The sequence below is a fragment of the Rhyacophila brunnea genome, unplaced genomic scaffold (genome assembly GCF_057557595.1).
Source record: "Rhyacophila brunnea isolate RB1 unplaced genomic scaffold, BYU_Rbru_1.0 scaffold_23, whole genome shotgun sequence".
NCBI classification, from domain to species: Eukaryota; Metazoa; Arthropoda; class Insecta; order Trichoptera; family Rhyacophilidae; genus Rhyacophila; species Rhyacophila brunnea.
The window spans coordinates 18,132,963-18,148,312 of NW_028232893.1; the positions used below are offsets into that span (position 1 = coordinate 18,132,963).

The 15,350-nt window shown below is 33.6% G+C and overlaps 1 protein-coding gene across 2 annotated transcripts in view; it reads right to left on the minus strand.

Moving 5' to 3' along the window:
• Positions 1 to 547: 547 nt before the first annotated feature.
• LOC147069624 (uncharacterized) overlaps positions 548 to 15,350 on the minus strand; it is a 62,924-nt gene continuing 48,121 nt past the window's right edge. Inside the window, exons 2-3 of one of the 2 annotated variants that reach the window (XM_085950442.1) lie at positions 11,015 to 11,139; positions 548 to 1,371 (exon numbers count right to left, since the gene is read on the minus strand). In XM_085950442.1, the coding sequence (XP_085806568.1) occupies positions 1,368 to 1,371; positions 11,015 to 11,139 (129 nt within the window). In that variant the 3' untranslated portion in view covers positions 548 to 1,367. The remainder of the gene's footprint in view (positions 1,372 to 11,014; positions 11,140 to 15,350) is intronic. The other variant, XM_085950443.1, reaches the window with a different exon arrangement.

Consider the following 15,350-nt stretch of genomic DNA (forward strand, 5'->3'; position numbering starts at 1 on the left):
TCATTATACCGTTCTGACAATTAATAGTGACAACCGACAGTAGATAATAATAGATAATGGCGTGCCTGCAACCTAAGTAGCTTTCATCTTTTCAAAAGATTCAGGATTTACTTCATAGTAATTCATGTCAAATTATTAAATGTACCAACATACGAATATTTATCACAAACAAAATACAATTATTTTACGACACGTGTTTCGCTCATATGATCTCAGCTTTATGAAGTGAATCTAACTAGGAAATTTTATCAGCTCTCTCACATTATAATATGGTAGCTCTTCTTCAACTCACACCACCTGAACAAAAAATAACCATACGTGCGAGTGAGAAAGGATTCAACACGCGTATTATCTTCGCAATATGCGTTGGAGTAAAATATAAGACATACTATGCATTATTGAGTTATATCTTAAGACGTGAAGCCGGTAAATACGAGTTTGACATATTGTGCACTATGTCAAACACTGCGAGTACATATTGCTGAAATATGTTGTTTTTTGTAGAAAATATTTTAAAAAAATATATAATATATTTAGTTAATCTTTTAGAAAATATGGTTAATTGTGCTGCTTGGAAATGTTGTAGCTGTACCAGAAAACAAGATGGTCGTATAACGTTTCAAAGATAAGATATTAATATTAAAATTGAGGTTTTACTGTGCCCCATATGCAAATAAAACGGCTGCATATTATAACTGGAAAATCCCTATCCTTTATTACTCTGAGAGTAAATAATACATTGTGTAAATGTAAATTATTGTATTCATGCTTGACAATGTTCATCGCGTGTATGAAATACGTGTCGTAAAATAATGTTTATATATTGTGATGAATACCAACTGATAAATACATTTTTTTAAAAAGCTTTCGACAAAAAAACAATTTTGTAGAATCCATTTTGATTTTTAATCTACTCGTGGTAAGTATTAAAAATCGAATTCTATCTAGCTGATGTCATCTCAAGTAATGTATTGTACTTAATTAATATTGTGTACACGTTCAGTAAAATATATTGTATTTATTAATACTCGAGTTAGTAGGGCTCGGAAGTTCATTTATTCGTGATGGGGTGTACCGGATATAGTCTATTTCTGTGAGTTGAATACTTAAGCCGAGACAAATTTTATTATTGTGTATCTTAGCAGTCTTTATAATGGTTTTGACAACCGAAATAGCTATCGTCTAATAAATCAGATTGTTTAATAATTTAACAATGATCAATACGGTTTTCCTATTATTATTTTTTAATTGCAGAAAGGTTGATGTGCGGTTCTTCGAAGTCCTGTGCATAAAATCGTATGGCGACGATGATGATGCATTTTAATAATCCCTGTGTCCATTTACATGACTGCTGAAGTTGGGAGACATCATCTGGAATAAAAAAAATAAACAATTATTATAAGATACAACTAAGTTATGCGAGATGTTTTAAACTCCGGACAAAGGAATGTGACTGGATATGAAATTAATTACTGAGATGATGAGCTACTAAAACAGCCATAATTTTTAAAATCGTAGTATGTACATTAATTAGAAACAATATATAAAAAAATAGTTGGACCAATATCAGAATCAACACACATCTGATGCTATATTTTCATGTTCAGACAGGATATTTTAAAAACTGTAAAAAAAGTTTAAATAATTTATAATTAGTTTCATTTCGTTTTGCAGATTCATTATTTGGATGAAAACTCCGACTACAGACAGGCAGGGACATTGAATTTACGAGTTACGATGTAGTGGCAGTTATTAATTATTTTCGAATGCAATGAAGTAACTTGTTTGCAGGAAATGAAGATGTTTGATTGCATATTTCGTTCAAATCAATTAAGGCTATACTTTGAGTACCAGTTGAGGCATGGTCTAAAAACATCGTGGCTAGGCGATGCGCGGATTGTGCAAATGACGCGTGCCGAACGAAATATAATTTGTCATAAAAATCCAACATGCGTCCATTTAATGTTATGTTTATTGTTATATTACTAATAATAATAGTATATTCATTGACATGTTTTCTTTTTTAAATGCATACGTAAAGTTTTTTAGTCATCTTTACATGATTTAAGAATATTTTCAACCGACGCCATCACAAAACAAATCGACGTGCGTACACCTCGACTGTCGGTCTCCGATTGGCGACGAGTGAGAAATTTCGTCGCACCCACTGTTGAAAATTATTTGCCGTTTCACTGAAGTATGCTCTTAACGTAGGTATTATAAAAATATCACATAAGATTGAAGTTTGATAGTATTGACAGAAAATATAACGTAGATAGTTAAAGTGATGCCGAGCGAGAGAAAACGATGCAAAGCACGCATCATATTTGATTTGATGTGTTAAAAACATTCAATCCCCGCCATGTGATCAGTAACACAAACTATGTTTAATGGATAACGAAGTAAATATTATGCTTTTTTCAAAACTTTTTTCACATAATTTTGTTTTTTTGCTTCAATGGATACATACATATGATAAACTACCCTCGAGAGCCACCGATAACCGCCTTGTGTATAGAACAGACCCACAGATATCGATAGTTTTTCTTTCTATATGACGGCGCCAGTCACGGCCTGGCTATAAGTAGGTCTAGCTCAGATGATAAAAATTAAGTTTTTCCAAAAAATTAGGTACAAAATCTAGACATACGTATAGACTTTAGTATTACAGTATTGAGTAAGTATTTATTTACAAAGAATGTTTTGGAAGAATTGAAACTTCAATAGGCTCCATTGCAAAATCTTTGATTGTGATGTATTAGAAAAAATCTCAACTATAGAAAGGGTTAATAAGACATAATATTTATATGTCCTATATTATGCTGTGGTCCAAAATGTATTTGCCATGGTTTCGCTGAGGTTAAAACGCTGTGCCACGGATATATACGGAAACGCTATCTTTGATAGTATTTTCATTCATAGAGTTTATTTTATTGTTGGTTAGTAGAAACGGTTATATAGGCTTAAAACGTGAGACCACTGACGCGTAAAAATAAATAAAAATTAAAAAAATACGTAGGTATTTTCAATTGCGTGCAATAGGCGACTGGATATTATTAAGTTAAACGCTGAACTACATACAGTCGTGATTCGTGAGTATTTTAAAGTCGAAAGTATAAAACCGAAGAAATTAGAGTGTATTTAGAAATAACTACTTGTTAAAAAGCCCATCCAAGGATGTCCAAAAGTATCTAAATTCTTGTTAAGGCTATACCTCAGCTGAGGCATGGTCTAAAAATATCGTGACTAGGCGATGCGCGGATTGTGCAAATGACGCGAGCCGAACGAAATATAATTTGTCATAAAAATTCAACAGGCGTCCTTTTAATGTTATGTTTATTATTATATTCGTAATAATAATAGTATATTCATTGACATGTTTTCTTTTTCAAGTACATGCGGAACGTTTTTTATTCATCTTTACACGATTTAAGAATATATTCCTCCGACGCCATCACAAAACAAATTGACGTGCTGACAGGTTGACTATCGCTCTCCGACTGGTAACGCGGCCGAAATTACGTCCCACACACCGTTGAAAATTATTTGCCGTTTCACTTATGTACGCTCTTAATTATTATTAGGGACTTCATTTCATGGTGATATTTATAATTTACGAATGTGTCTTATGTAAAATAATGGAAAAAGATTCAAATTAAATTTATTTATTTATTTACATATTTATACTGAATTGTGAATAGTGAATTTTACAAATTACAAATTCAAGACGTTCACAACAGTATATGGGGGAGAAAATAACAACAACGTACATATTAATATAAAAAGAGTAATATAGAGTAATACCCCGTTTACACGTGCTTGGATTTACTGCTGACAGTACGTATTATCGCGGCCATAACAAGAAAATGCACGTGTAAACACGTATTATCTTGCAAGTTGCAAGATTGCATGCTTGTAATAATAACGTTTTACACAATAATTGGTACCTGCTTGCATGGCGGTGCGCATGCGCAGTAGAACGATAGTGGCGAACCTGCCAGAAGAAATACTAACTACATCGCATAGAATATTTTGACGTCTACCGACTGTCTACGAACTTCTCCGAACCTGTCCGTACCAGTGTGAATCTGTCAAATAGCACCAGTACGATGACAACATAACGACTCGCTTACGCTTGAAGAATGAGATTGGAGAGACAGTCATCACTTTTACGTGTAAACAGTTGATATCGCGATAGTTTAAAATACACACTATTGGTGCAAGTAAATCCATGCACGTGTACAAGCGCCATAAATATAACTTGTAAATAGGTAAGTACGTGCAAGTACTCCGAACGAGCTAAGTAGACCATACTTTAATAATTTATAAAACAACGTCCATCTAAACTCATTCTCACTCACGTAAGCGGAATATATAAATGTTCGAAGGGATTTAGACGGACACAGTTAGGCATTCCCCGCCCAATTGGCCCGATGCACAGTCAAAGGTTACCAAAAAGATATAACGTACTTTTGCGCATAATGGGGGGTGGAGGGGAAATCCAAGACTGAATTGCGTCAGTGTATAAACTACACCTAACAGTAGGTACTATTTATAGTTTTTTTTTTTTATTAAGGAAACAAACCGTTACATATTGATTACAAAAATTTTAAATATAATAATGAAAAGTTATTGCAACCAGCAAAGTTTCCATATATACATTATAATATAGTTAAGCCTAGCAAGATATAGATTAAGAATAACATAAATATAAAGAAATTACATAAGAAAATTACATGAGAAAATTGAGGAAGAATAATGAATAATTAAATTATATACAAAAAAATAGCATAAAAAAATATATATATTTATACAAAATATTGGAGATAGCGCGTTTAAATGAAACAGGTGAATAAGGATCTACGGTGGAGTAATACATATTATAATTTAAACAAGAGCACCGAATAAAAGAGTTTTGTGCATAATTAGAACCGCTACGACTGATATGGTACAAAGTTTGGTTTGGTTAGATTAGAACATATATTTTTGAATACTTAACTATCTGGTAATCCCTATCTGGTATATTTTTGTCTATGGTAACACTCAAATAGGAATTGGGAGATATCCAACTATGATATCCAATAAAGCAAAAACGAAATTATGACATTTATATTACGTTATAACAACACCGAATGAAAAATTAAATATCATTAGTGTGAGATACTTCTATAAACAATCAAGGGAAAAAAGACGATGAGCAGTCAATTATTATTGTATTGTCTGTTTGAGGCAATCATTTTTATTTAATGGTTACCTACGGATAGCGTCATCAGATGATGCTAACTAAGTAATGTTTATATCATTATTACATCATTAAGAATAGTTTATACTTAAGATGATGTCATGTAAATAATATCTAATGATTGATATAAAAATTTGTGGCATATGACAAAATGTAAATAAGATCACGTAGATTCCTAAGTAAAATGCATGAGCGAATCAGGTATGGAAAAATGCTGTTAGAATAAAATAGACGACCTGCCGAAATCGGGAAATATTACTAATTTTAATATCACTCGATTATAATATTATCAGAAACGCCCCATAGAGGCCAACCATACACTGAAACCGTATGCGGTTTCGAACCGTATGCCAAACTTAATGTATTTAACTTAAGTTTGCAAGTGTGTGGCATAAACGGATTCGATCAGATACTTACAATATTATACTTTGTGGATATATACTTCCATGAGTATCCAAGACTGCTATCGGCCGCTACTGAAGCTATCTAGGGTAGTTTTTTATCGAATTATTAGCACTTATTGTAACAATTACAATAAGTTAGATGTAATTGTTACAATAAATGCTATGTTTTAACAGCACCTCTCTTGGCTATGCCAGATTTTAGAGCGAGATAGACAGTTTTGACTGTTTGGAATTATAGAATAGATGCGTATAGAATAGATGTTTCGTGTATAGAATAAATACGTAGTTTTAGTTTTGTTAGTTTGGTACATGGTTCCAAACCGCATACGGTTTCAGTTTATGGATAGCCTCTAAGCAAAATGCTACCCTTAAGCATAATAAGAATGCCTCCCTTTTCATTTTTACAACGTTTTTCTTAGCTCGTATTCTTATTTGTCCGGTGGTTCTTTGTCCGGTACAAATCTTGTAATCGATTTTTAACTAACTTTCCGACTAGCTAGATATTTGAAACTTTTAGAATATATCAGAACACGATGCCAATGCATTTTTTTTTAAATACTTTTAGCCATCTTTAAGTAGAATTGAATTCATTTTCAGTTAATTCTGTTTTGTATGAAAAGTTATTTCGACACCATTATTGGTTGCTAGGGGTCTGGGGTCCTAGCAACTAAATTATTAATGTACACGTGCGTTACTATGGAAATCAATATGACATGTCAAAATGACATTTCAGTATTATTTCTATCAAGTACAAATTTTTTTGATCGTTTAAGCTAGTCAAGTTTATATGATTCAACGGAAAATTTTAAAACGTGATATACAAAAAGTTCTTTTCATCTTGTAATTATTTTCATTTTAAATTGTCTTTAAATTTATTAGATAGATACCCACCTACTTACATATTTTATGACTATTTATTTTCGACTACCCACAGACAAATACTAAAAGCTGCATACTACGCAATAAAACATGTTTCACTCTTGCTCATAATGTAAGGAAAGATAAAGGGCAGCAAAAGCGTAGGTATAAAGAGATTATGTCAGCTACTCAACCTTCATGACTATCTCATTGTCCAAAGCGTTGTTGATTTGAGGTTCGTATCATTCAACCTGAATCAAGCAAATCAAACTAAACCATAAACAATATACGTACAAATTGTATGAGTAGAAAATACACCGGAAATGGTTTGAGATTTGACGTTTGGTTCAGTGTATCATTGAAAATAAAACCGTTCTCGGACCATCAGAAATGGTTTGACATGGAACGTCAAACCGATTCGGACGGTTCATAGACTAATGGCGATCTGTCAAACGTCAGAAAAGCATTTCCGTGGTCATTCCACCAAACGGTCCCAAACCCGACGGTGCGATTTGATTTGTTTAATTCAGGTTGAATGATACGAACCTCTGACCTAGTAGCAGAGATGTGTGTACTAGGCCGGGGCACCAAATTGCGAGTTATGGTAGTAGTGCTAGTTAATGATTATTTTATATTACAGTGCGGTGACTTGCTCGCAGAAAATGAAGATTCTCGATTGAATATTATTTCGTTCAAATCAAGAACCTATAACCATTTATTTCAATACTAAATTCATCATATTCTACAAACAGTTTACCATATTTCACTCGAATTATGCGCAATAATTAGCTCTGCAGTCGAAATTTACCTACAGTTTAGTGTCACGGCTTGACTGTAGTGGGCCTAGCGTAAATTCATCAAAAACTAATAAACAATATAAAGTAAAACACACATTTTCTAATAAATTCGGTGTTTATAAATTTGAATAAAAAATACATTAACACAAATAGTTTTGAATGAAATAAAATTACAAATTTTGTAAAATAAACTACATTAAATTTCATTGATAAAAATTATCATGAGAAAATACATTACTAATACATACTATATACTAATATTGTGGACCCAAGTATATGTATTCATATAAATACTTTTTTCTTAATTCCGTCACAAGGTGTCGCTGTTATATATAAATTATTTCATTTCTCATGGTTTTTTAAGAACTTTCGATTGTTTCATTAATCTTGTTTCATTATGTTATTATTATTTAGAAAATCATATCTGTTATATTTCTTATCTTATTAATGATTTGTTAATTATTATTAATTGAGTCACTGAGCATAATGTCTTTTGTGTATTTGGCGCGAAAGTTTGGGAGAATAATATAATAATTGTTCGAAATTTAAATCCGCAAATTACGCGCGCGGAATTATAACACGGGGGTCATTCAGAAAATACAACGATTTTTTATGTATGGAATAATGCAATGAGTAGCAGCAATAAATAATAAAATAGTTAGAGTACTAATATTATTATCTATTATGGGCACAAGCATGTCTACAGATATTTACGTTTTAAAAATTATGGACTAGTATTTTTTTCAAATTATTGTCAATACTGTTTGGCCGGGATAGAAAGGGAAATTTTTGATGTAAAAAGGGGTAGTAGTTAAACATCCATGTTATAATTGAGTAGAGGGAGTGGAAAGATCGAATGTAAGCGAAACGCGAATTAATTATATACAGTGCATATCAACTGATAATCCATTTTATAAACTATCATGAGTTACCATCAATAAAATGTTGATTCTCTTGAAAAGGTCATTTCATTTGTTTTGAAAGTTCTATATTTAAAATTCAAAATCTTCTTCATTGACCATACATAATTTGAAAACACCTCAGAATAAAAAAAAACATGGTGTCTGACAGAACTCCATCAGGTTACGGCAAATGTGCTTCAACCAATTTAACCACCTGCGCCGTACATAATTACGAAGAAATTAATTAATGGTGGTCATGCAACTGAAGCATGTTTAAAATTATGTATGTTCACTAAAGAATATCGTATTTCAAAGCTTCTAATCGTTGAATACAAAAAATAGTTTAAAACTTCTTTGCTTGCCATGCTACTACTTTACGATACTTTAGGATAAATTTAGATCTTACATTTGATTCTTTCGGATATTATGTAGTCTTTATATACATTTTTCAATATATATCAATCAATTCACTTCAATACATTTTTTTAATAAAATATTTGCACATGCAAAAACTATCAGACCACCCTTCCTTTATACTGAAACGGATCATGACGTAATCATTGGACCGTCAATTTATGAGAGAATCAAGCAAGAGAAAAAATATCTATCCGGCATTGTTTGTTGTGAGATTACGTATGTATGAAGGTTCTATATAATTGTTTACTCCGTGTCTTCTCTATTAATATCCATGTGTCATGTTCATGGCAATGTTAATTTTAATATGTTATTTATTTATAAACCAAAAAATAAACAACATCACAGCTTATGTCAAGACGACATATATTTTACAATAAAGCTAATATAATATACATTCGTGCAAGGACGTATATATCCGCACACCTAACGTAGTGAATTCTCAATTTTAGAACCATCTCCACCCTATGGTTGTACTTCAACAGTGTCAAGAAGCCCAAAATAATCGACCCACTCTCAAATCCACTTTGTACTAATAAATTATAATACTGTAATATTCTAAAAGATACTTGAAACTGGCATTATTGCTCTAGCTATCTTGTTAGGAAGTTAGGGGAACTAACTAAAGTGTGCTCTTGAATCTTTGATTTGTATAATCTGTTATAATATATACTAAAGTACCTACAGTGATGTTATTATATTTGTACGAAAGACAACTACTTACAAGTTTTATATTGCACAAGGGGCGCATTCTTTTTTAATGCCTTTAGTGCTAAAACACGTCTTAGTTCTACTTCTACCAGCTGGCGTTACTCATTTACGTGGAGAATGATACGGTGGCAAAAAATTCAATGCATTCATTCTCTTGGTCAACGCGGAGATTTGATGTACAAAACACTACATTGATCAATACGTTACAATCAGTAAAACTCACTTAGGCTTTGCACGAAAATCGTGAGTAAAAAATACCCCAGCCCACCGCATGACGTGGCTCACGAAGAATTCAACAGCTGATGACTAAAAGGTGGAGCCGATACAAAATAACTTCTATAATACGAATAACAATACAAAGAGAAATAAAAAATACTGCTCGTTTTTATCTGACACGGAGAGAAATGTGTAGACTGATTTGTGATATTGTGCCTACTTGTTGGTATCTATTGTTTTAAATATTATACGTGTCGATTGCAAGGCTACATTCTACTTGAGTTTATTTTAGCTATTTCCTGTCTTATAAAATGTTTTAGTTAGACAGACATGTATCATGAAAATGTAGTATAGTATACTCTTTACAAATATAAGTCTGTTTAGTATCTCCATTATGCGAGTGCCATGAGAATTTCCTTGAAAAAATCATCACGTTTTTATGAATGCCTAGAAATGAGTAAAATCAAGTTCAAAAAATTACTCGACTTGCTTTTTACTCCACTACCCGTCACGTCTCCGCACGCGTGTCCAGAAACTTGTACGCATGCAGTTCGCCGTATCACACTTCACCGTGCCGTATAATATTAAAGACCGTCCAACCTCTTTGGGTCGTACAGTACTGACATAAAATTCATGTCTAGATAAAATACGGTTCTTGTCGGTTTACATTTTACAGGAAGCCAGCTGCAAAAAAAATTTGAACACCGTCGATATATTGGATTATTTGTTAGGTTAGATTAATTTAGGTTAGGTTTTCATTCTTGAATTCATGAATTTTGTCAAAATCATCTATGAAAATTAAATTAACTTTCATATTGAATCTAATAAAATTGAAGACCGTATAGTATACAGTCATCTCTTTACGATAAGAAAGCTCACAGCGAACTGTGTCATGGTGAAATTTTGTACGTACAATTTACATGTAACCGTATAAATGTAAAAAAAGATTTTGAATTTATTGAAGTGATAATTATTGTATCAAAATACTTTTTTAATTCACTGTGTATTCCATGCACCCTTCCCTTTAATTGTTTCTACCTCCCACTAACAAGCAATCTTCACTACTCATGGTTAACATGATACTTTCGTAACTTAGCGAAAAGTTATTTCATTTCACGACGTCCTTACTAAACAGACTACCCCGTATTCTAAGATCCAGGTTGAATATGATTCCATGCGTAATTTCCACGATAAGGTAAGAGCAGTACGCAACGTTGCAATAATATAATCAGCCGAAAAAGACAGCCACAAAGCATACGAATCTATCACTGTGACCGTGCATCAATGCATTGAATTAAAATTGCATTTAATCAATAACATTTTCGAGTATCCTGGGGCGCCCCGGGCGTTAATCGCGGCAAAAACTTTCAGAACTTCTATATATTTAATACACTGTATCTAATAGTAATAATACAATTAGCTAGGTACGTAATGAGTTTGTTTGGTTATATTATAACTTCAATCGATTACCTTGGAAGTCGATAAAGTCCTGGAGGGACTTCCCTCCTCTCAAGGTCGTCGCCTCCGAGGCCAAGACCTGCTACCAGCTGCAGAATCTCCCTCTCTTTCTTCAACTCCTCGCGACCACTCTCCACCTGCAATAGAATGGCGAGTCTTAATTTAATCAATTGCTATTGTTTTTGTTAATTGTGTTTTATTGAAATCTTTTCTCGATTGACTTTACCTAGTAAAGTAAGTAAACAAAATGCCCTCTACAATGGTTGCATCTTTAGTTGTATTTCCTACGCTAAGTTCATTATGAATCTAAAATGAATTTGGATTATATTATGAGTGCAAATAAGCATTGTTAAATAGCATTGCCTAAAAAAGTTAACAAAGTCGCGTATCAGACGGTTTGGGCGCAGGGATTTCAAGCGGAGACATACGGTAGTTCCGTCCCGCATGGGCGTCACTCCGGTAGGGAAAGTTATACATATTATGTTGAATAGCAGTAAGCTTCCTATTTCACATTCCCCGTAGATCCACCGCCCATTCCTCTCATACAACTTTTCCTGCTGGAGTACAGCACCTCCGGATGCAATCAACATGTCCAAACCGTCTCTGCAATGAAAACATGTCAACATGTGGTAACATCTAAGAGTAATTCTACACGAACAGGGAAAACGCTACGGTTTACCTTCTACTGATCGTAGTATCAAATTGAATTGGTTTATATTTTATAATTAGCGGAAGGAGGCGTTTGGAAAGCGGCCGGCGGTAAGAACGCCTCGAGAGGCGATTTCATACAAAATGCTACGAAATAGTTTTTCTATAACGATTGATTCGTCTTATCCTCTACTAGTGAATGCAATTAAGTCGTTCTTCTAGGCACGTGGCATTGCAAAATTTATAGGTGGTCGATAGCCGGTAGAGTATACGCTTTATAACTGGACTTTTTTGTACTTTTTACCTTTGCCTGATTACCTTGCATACAATTAGATCAAAATGATATTCACTTGTATTAAGGGGGGACATGCTCAGCGTAGGTCAAAATGGAGCTTTTGTTCTATTTTCAAAGCATGATCCTGGACATACCTTAAACGTTGTAGATAATCTATTTATATAATTTTGAAGCCTTATTATCCTTTATATTTATTTTATACATTTGATGACTGCATAAAGTATTTTTATTACATAACATACTATTCTTTTAAACCTCTCGCTGTAATGTTTTAGAATATAGTCATATTTCAGTACATAAATGTGCAGTAGTGTTACGATTTTTTACATTTATTAATTTTTAAACGCATTTATAAAACTAATAAACTAATAAAGTAATACATAAATAAATAGATAATATATGTAAAAAACATATTTTTAGAATATATTACATCATTGTCATCCTAGAGCCTAAACGCAAAGTTATGAAGTGGCAACTCTAATTCGCAGCGTTTTACCTACTCGTGTAAAATGAAGTTGGTCCTAATAGTTATCGTGTGTGTTGTCACTGAAACAGTTGGCATGTAGCAAACCCGAAGCTGCAACAACATTTTAATAAGTACCTTTATTGTTTTTATGTCATAATCCTTCTTATAAAATATTTACCGAATCAACGCGAAAGAATTTGAAGAGTCTATGGGCACATGCTTGTACTTCATAGAAATTCCTCGTCCGTAGGATGTCGAAATGTTGCCAATAATGATTACATGGCGGCAAAATACTTTCCTAATTCCTACCATACTTATGTCACAATATATTGTCACTTAGTAAAGTATTTTCTCTTTTATTAGCGAAAGTCGACGATTCCTAAGTAGTCGATCTTCCGGCAATTATTGAGTAAGCATGTCTGTACATTGAGTGCATACTATGATCTATCACGTAACTGTGTTTTGGGAGAGTGAGAATTGGTTCACGTTATGCATAAACAAATCAATCGACATATAAAAATGGTTACTTAATGAATTAACAAAATTGTGACAGAGCATTGTAAAAATAAACACTTAAAAACGTGTATGTTCATGTCCCAACATGCACCCTTCCATGCCATGGTACGCTACTCGCATTTTTTGGACATCTCAATTACTACTACTTCACCATGTTCGATCATTAGAGGAACATAATATGGGCCTCATGTAAATTGTATGTATTAAATTCCGCCGTAGCACAGTTCGCCGTAAGCTTTCTTATCGGAAAAAGATGTCCGTATAGTATACAGTCATCTCTATAGCACCGAGATGACAAAATTACGCGTTGTTCGTGGAGCATTGCAGACAATAATATTCCAATTTTATTAGATCCTAACCTAAAATCCAGTAATCGGCTATTGTCAAAATTTGTTTGCCGCTGGCTTCCTGTAAACCGACAAGAACCGTGTTTTATTTAGACATGAATTTTATCTCTGTAGGTACTATACGACTCAAAAAAGTTAGACGGTCCTTAATATACGCCCATATATTTCTGATAGAACATTCCACGGTGAAATGTGATACGGCGAACTGCATACGTACAAATTTCCGGACACGGTATTAATCCTTACAGCGCGAACGCCACAGCTGTTGTGTCCTGATTAGGGGGCCATTAGTTATAATTAGCATGTTATTTCAATGTGATAATTAAAAAGTAATTAAATGCTCCGCAGTGAATCGGCAGATTTTGTTTTTACGAGAAATGGATGCCACTTGCTCAACGACTTACGTATATATTTTGACTCCAACTAAACTCAAATTAAAAAAAAAACAGTAAGATGTGTATTTGCCAAACCCAGGATTTGGACCTGGGAACCACCACATTATAAACCGACGCTTAAGCCGTCCATGTTTCACACGCATACGTGAACGTAGGTCGTAGATACACATTGGTTGAATACTTTACGCGTAAGACACAATGGAAAATCAATTTTAAAGATACTATTCAGGCGCCCAAATGCACTCCATGTCAGTTTGGTTCTGCGAGCAATCTCGTCATGCATACCGCTGTCATTTAACGGAAGTTGATAAATATTCATTTTCTCGAATGGGTCCAAAAATATTAATTTAATGGGGACTTCCAATACGCAGAGTATGTCAGAATACGCACTCGTACAGCCCGGAATGTAAAGAATGCGGGTCAGGTGGAGTTATTGGTCACCTGCGATATGTTTCGACACATCACACTACGCCCGCAGCATACGTTATTATTAAATGTGTGCAGATACATCGAGTTGGTCGTATGTTATAGGTACCTATTCAGTTTTGAGTTCTGAAAACTAATAAAATAACAAGAAGAGATATTTACAACGTATTGTTTACTGCAAAATATAAATATAATTACTGCCGGAGGATACCCATACAATATCGTGGAAGTAGCCCACATAGATTGATTTTTTTTTGTATTTCATAATATTAAGAGACAATGGGTTGTCAATGGCTTCAATTAATGTGTCTTATTTTAGTTACCATAGAACAATAATAAATGTCATTGTTTCTCAGCGTTTAATTATATTATTTACGACATTAACTACTATTAAATGATTGTTACACTCTCATATTTTTTATATTACGAGTATCATGATACTTTAAGTTAAAGAATGGTTTTCGAGATATACTGTCAACTAGCATTGGAATAAATGAATTCTTTTTCTTCTATGGACCCCACACGGAACCTATTAGAATCCCTGTCGCCCGCCAGTCTTCTGATGACTTCCCAGGTCATGTCAGCATTCCGTAGCTTTACCGTATATACTTTGTGGATACAATTTACGGGCTTTCTCGATAAATTTTCTTAAGGTATCCGCAGCCGAGCCAGGCCCAATATCACCTCTTCACTCTCTGTGTGATGAGAGGCTGCTTAGGCAGCTCTCTTAACTCCTTGTTATTCATAAAGTCATTCCACCGTACGCCCGTACGCCCAGTGTCCGCCATAAACATCATGTTCTCGAAGCAAAGTATACGGTTGCTTCGTATGAAAATAACAAATGAATTAATAATGTTTAAACGAAGTTCACTGCACATTAAAAAGTGGCCTGGACAAATACAGAGATTTTTTATTCTTCTATCGCGACCGTCAGTCTATCAGAGTACCAATGCCTTGGACATGTAGGTACATAGATTACGCAGCAATACAAATCTTCTCCTGCTAGATTTTTCTGCACAGGAAGTGGAGTAAAGTAAAGTAGTCTTTCTGTGTTTGATAGTAATTAATTTTAGTTATATCGACTTATCGGTTCATTTTAAAAGGTTCTCATAAGTAGTGTAATCGGCCAAGGAATTCCTTGTTAGCACGTAATTAAGTATTCAGTTTTCTAATAGGCTATTCTAACATATCACTTTATGTATTCAGGCAGTTAATTATAACAATAAGTTAAATGTCAAAAGTGCTATCTTTTAAC